The sequence below is a fragment of the Volvox carteri genome, assembly GCF_000143455.1.
Source record: "Volvox carteri f. nagariensis unplaced genomic scaffold VOLCAscaffold_92, whole genome shotgun sequence".
Taxonomy (NCBI): Eukaryota; Viridiplantae; Chlorophyta; class Chlorophyceae; order Chlamydomonadales; family Volvocaceae; genus Volvox; species Volvox carteri.
This window is the reverse complement of record NW_003307635.1, coordinates 157,249-158,764: the sequence shown is the minus strand read 5'-3', so window position 1 is coordinate 158,764 and position 1,516 is coordinate 157,249. Positions and strand designations below refer to the sequence as shown.

Here is a 1,516-nt window from a genome sequence, read left to right as displayed (position 1 = left end):
CTTCAACGCCGCGCAGCGGAGGTGCTGCTGCCGCGGCGTCCTCGGGAATGGCAGCGCTCTTGCAACAGCAGCAGCAGCTGCAGCAGTACGGCGTATCAGAGACAGGACGGGCGAGCCCTGGCGCCGCCGCCACTGCTGGGGCGGCTTACAACCCCGCTGCTGCTGCCGTCACGACGACCGCTACGGCTTCGGCCGGTGGTTCCCGCAGCTCGCAGTGGTACGGCAGCGGCGGCGCCACCGCCGCTGGCACCAGCCTGGCAGGCAGAACTGCCACAGTGCCGGTTACCGGCAGTGGCAACACTGCTCATCAGCGCGGCACTGGCCCGGGTGCGGCGGCCACGGCGACTAAAGCCGCCGGCACCGCAGCCGCAGCGACATCCTCGCCTCGCGAGCTGCCGCGGCACAGCAGCAGCAGCAGCAGCACCAGCGGCGTTGCGGCGGCGCTACGGCCCCCCGGCTCCCCGTATCGTAGTCCAAATGACTACCCAGCGGCGCAGGCAGTATCGTACCGTATACCGTTAACCTCACCCTCGCCGCCGGCTAGTTCTCAAGCCTACCCATCCTCGCCGTCGTCTGCCTTGAAATCTCTCCGGCGGTCCGGCGGCGGTGCAGCCGCGGCGGCGGCGGGTGCCGAGGTTCTGCGCCCCGCCGCCGCCGCCGCCACCGCCGCCGCCGCCGCCGGCGACTCCGGTTCTCCGGCGGCAATGGGCACCCTTCACGGCCGGCGGCGTATGTCCCCGCACTCGCGCAACGTCGAATCCTCCTCGTCATCTTCCTCATCAGGTGCCGTCGTATACGAGGATGATGACGAGGAGTTGCAGTACGCTTTGCAGCTGAGCCGCCTTGAGGCTGAGGCGGCGGCGGCGGCGGCGACGGGGAGGCCACGTGTCCATGGGTCATCGTCCACTGGCGACGGAAGCACTGCGGGGACGCCGCCGCCCCCGCCGCCATCGCCGTCGCCCCCGTTATCCTCACCACCAGCGTCGCCGCCGCCACCACCGCCGCCGCTGCCGCTGCCGCCGCCGCGGACACCGCAAACGGACGAGGCGATCACTCCGTCGGGCTTAGGGCTGATAGACGAGAGCGGCGGCGGCGGCATGCTCGTGGGGGGTGCCGTACCGTTGACGGTGCTCCATCAAAGGTACGGCAGACATTATTATAATTACATTACGCCGGCCGCAAGCCCTGCGTGTGTTGTGGGGGACGGGGCGCTGAGGGGCTCTGTTCCCTGTGGTCCACTGCACCACCGAACGGCAGTGCCAGCCATATGCACGTTCTACTAGAATGGGAACGCCGGGATCAACGCCGTTGATGGACCTCGATGTGCATATTGGCCAGCAGCTCCCTGTCTCTGCGTATGTAAGGTCTGCGTGTAAGAGGGAGTAGCTCTAGCAGGTTCTAGGGGCGGCCTCTTGGGGCTCCCTCCCCGCCGCCGGCGGAATGCTCCCTCACCTCCTCGGCTGGTGTGTTCAGTTCGGCTGTCTTGTATTGCTAATAACCCCTCTCCCCACTGCCC

General features: G+C 68.2%; 1 protein-coding gene across 1 annotated transcript in view; it reads left to right on the top strand.

The window, feature by feature from the left end:
• The window catches only part of VOLCADRAFT_99655 (uncharacterized protein), a gene marked incomplete at both ends in the record, with an annotated part of 19,384 nt that overhangs the window by 15,084 nt on the left and 2,784 nt on the right, over window positions 1-1,516 (top strand). The window contains one exon of the mRNA XM_002958358.1: window positions 209-820. Coding sequence (XP_002958404.1) covers window positions 209-820 — 612 coding nt within the window. The remainder of the gene's footprint in view (window positions 1-208; window positions 821-1,516) is intronic.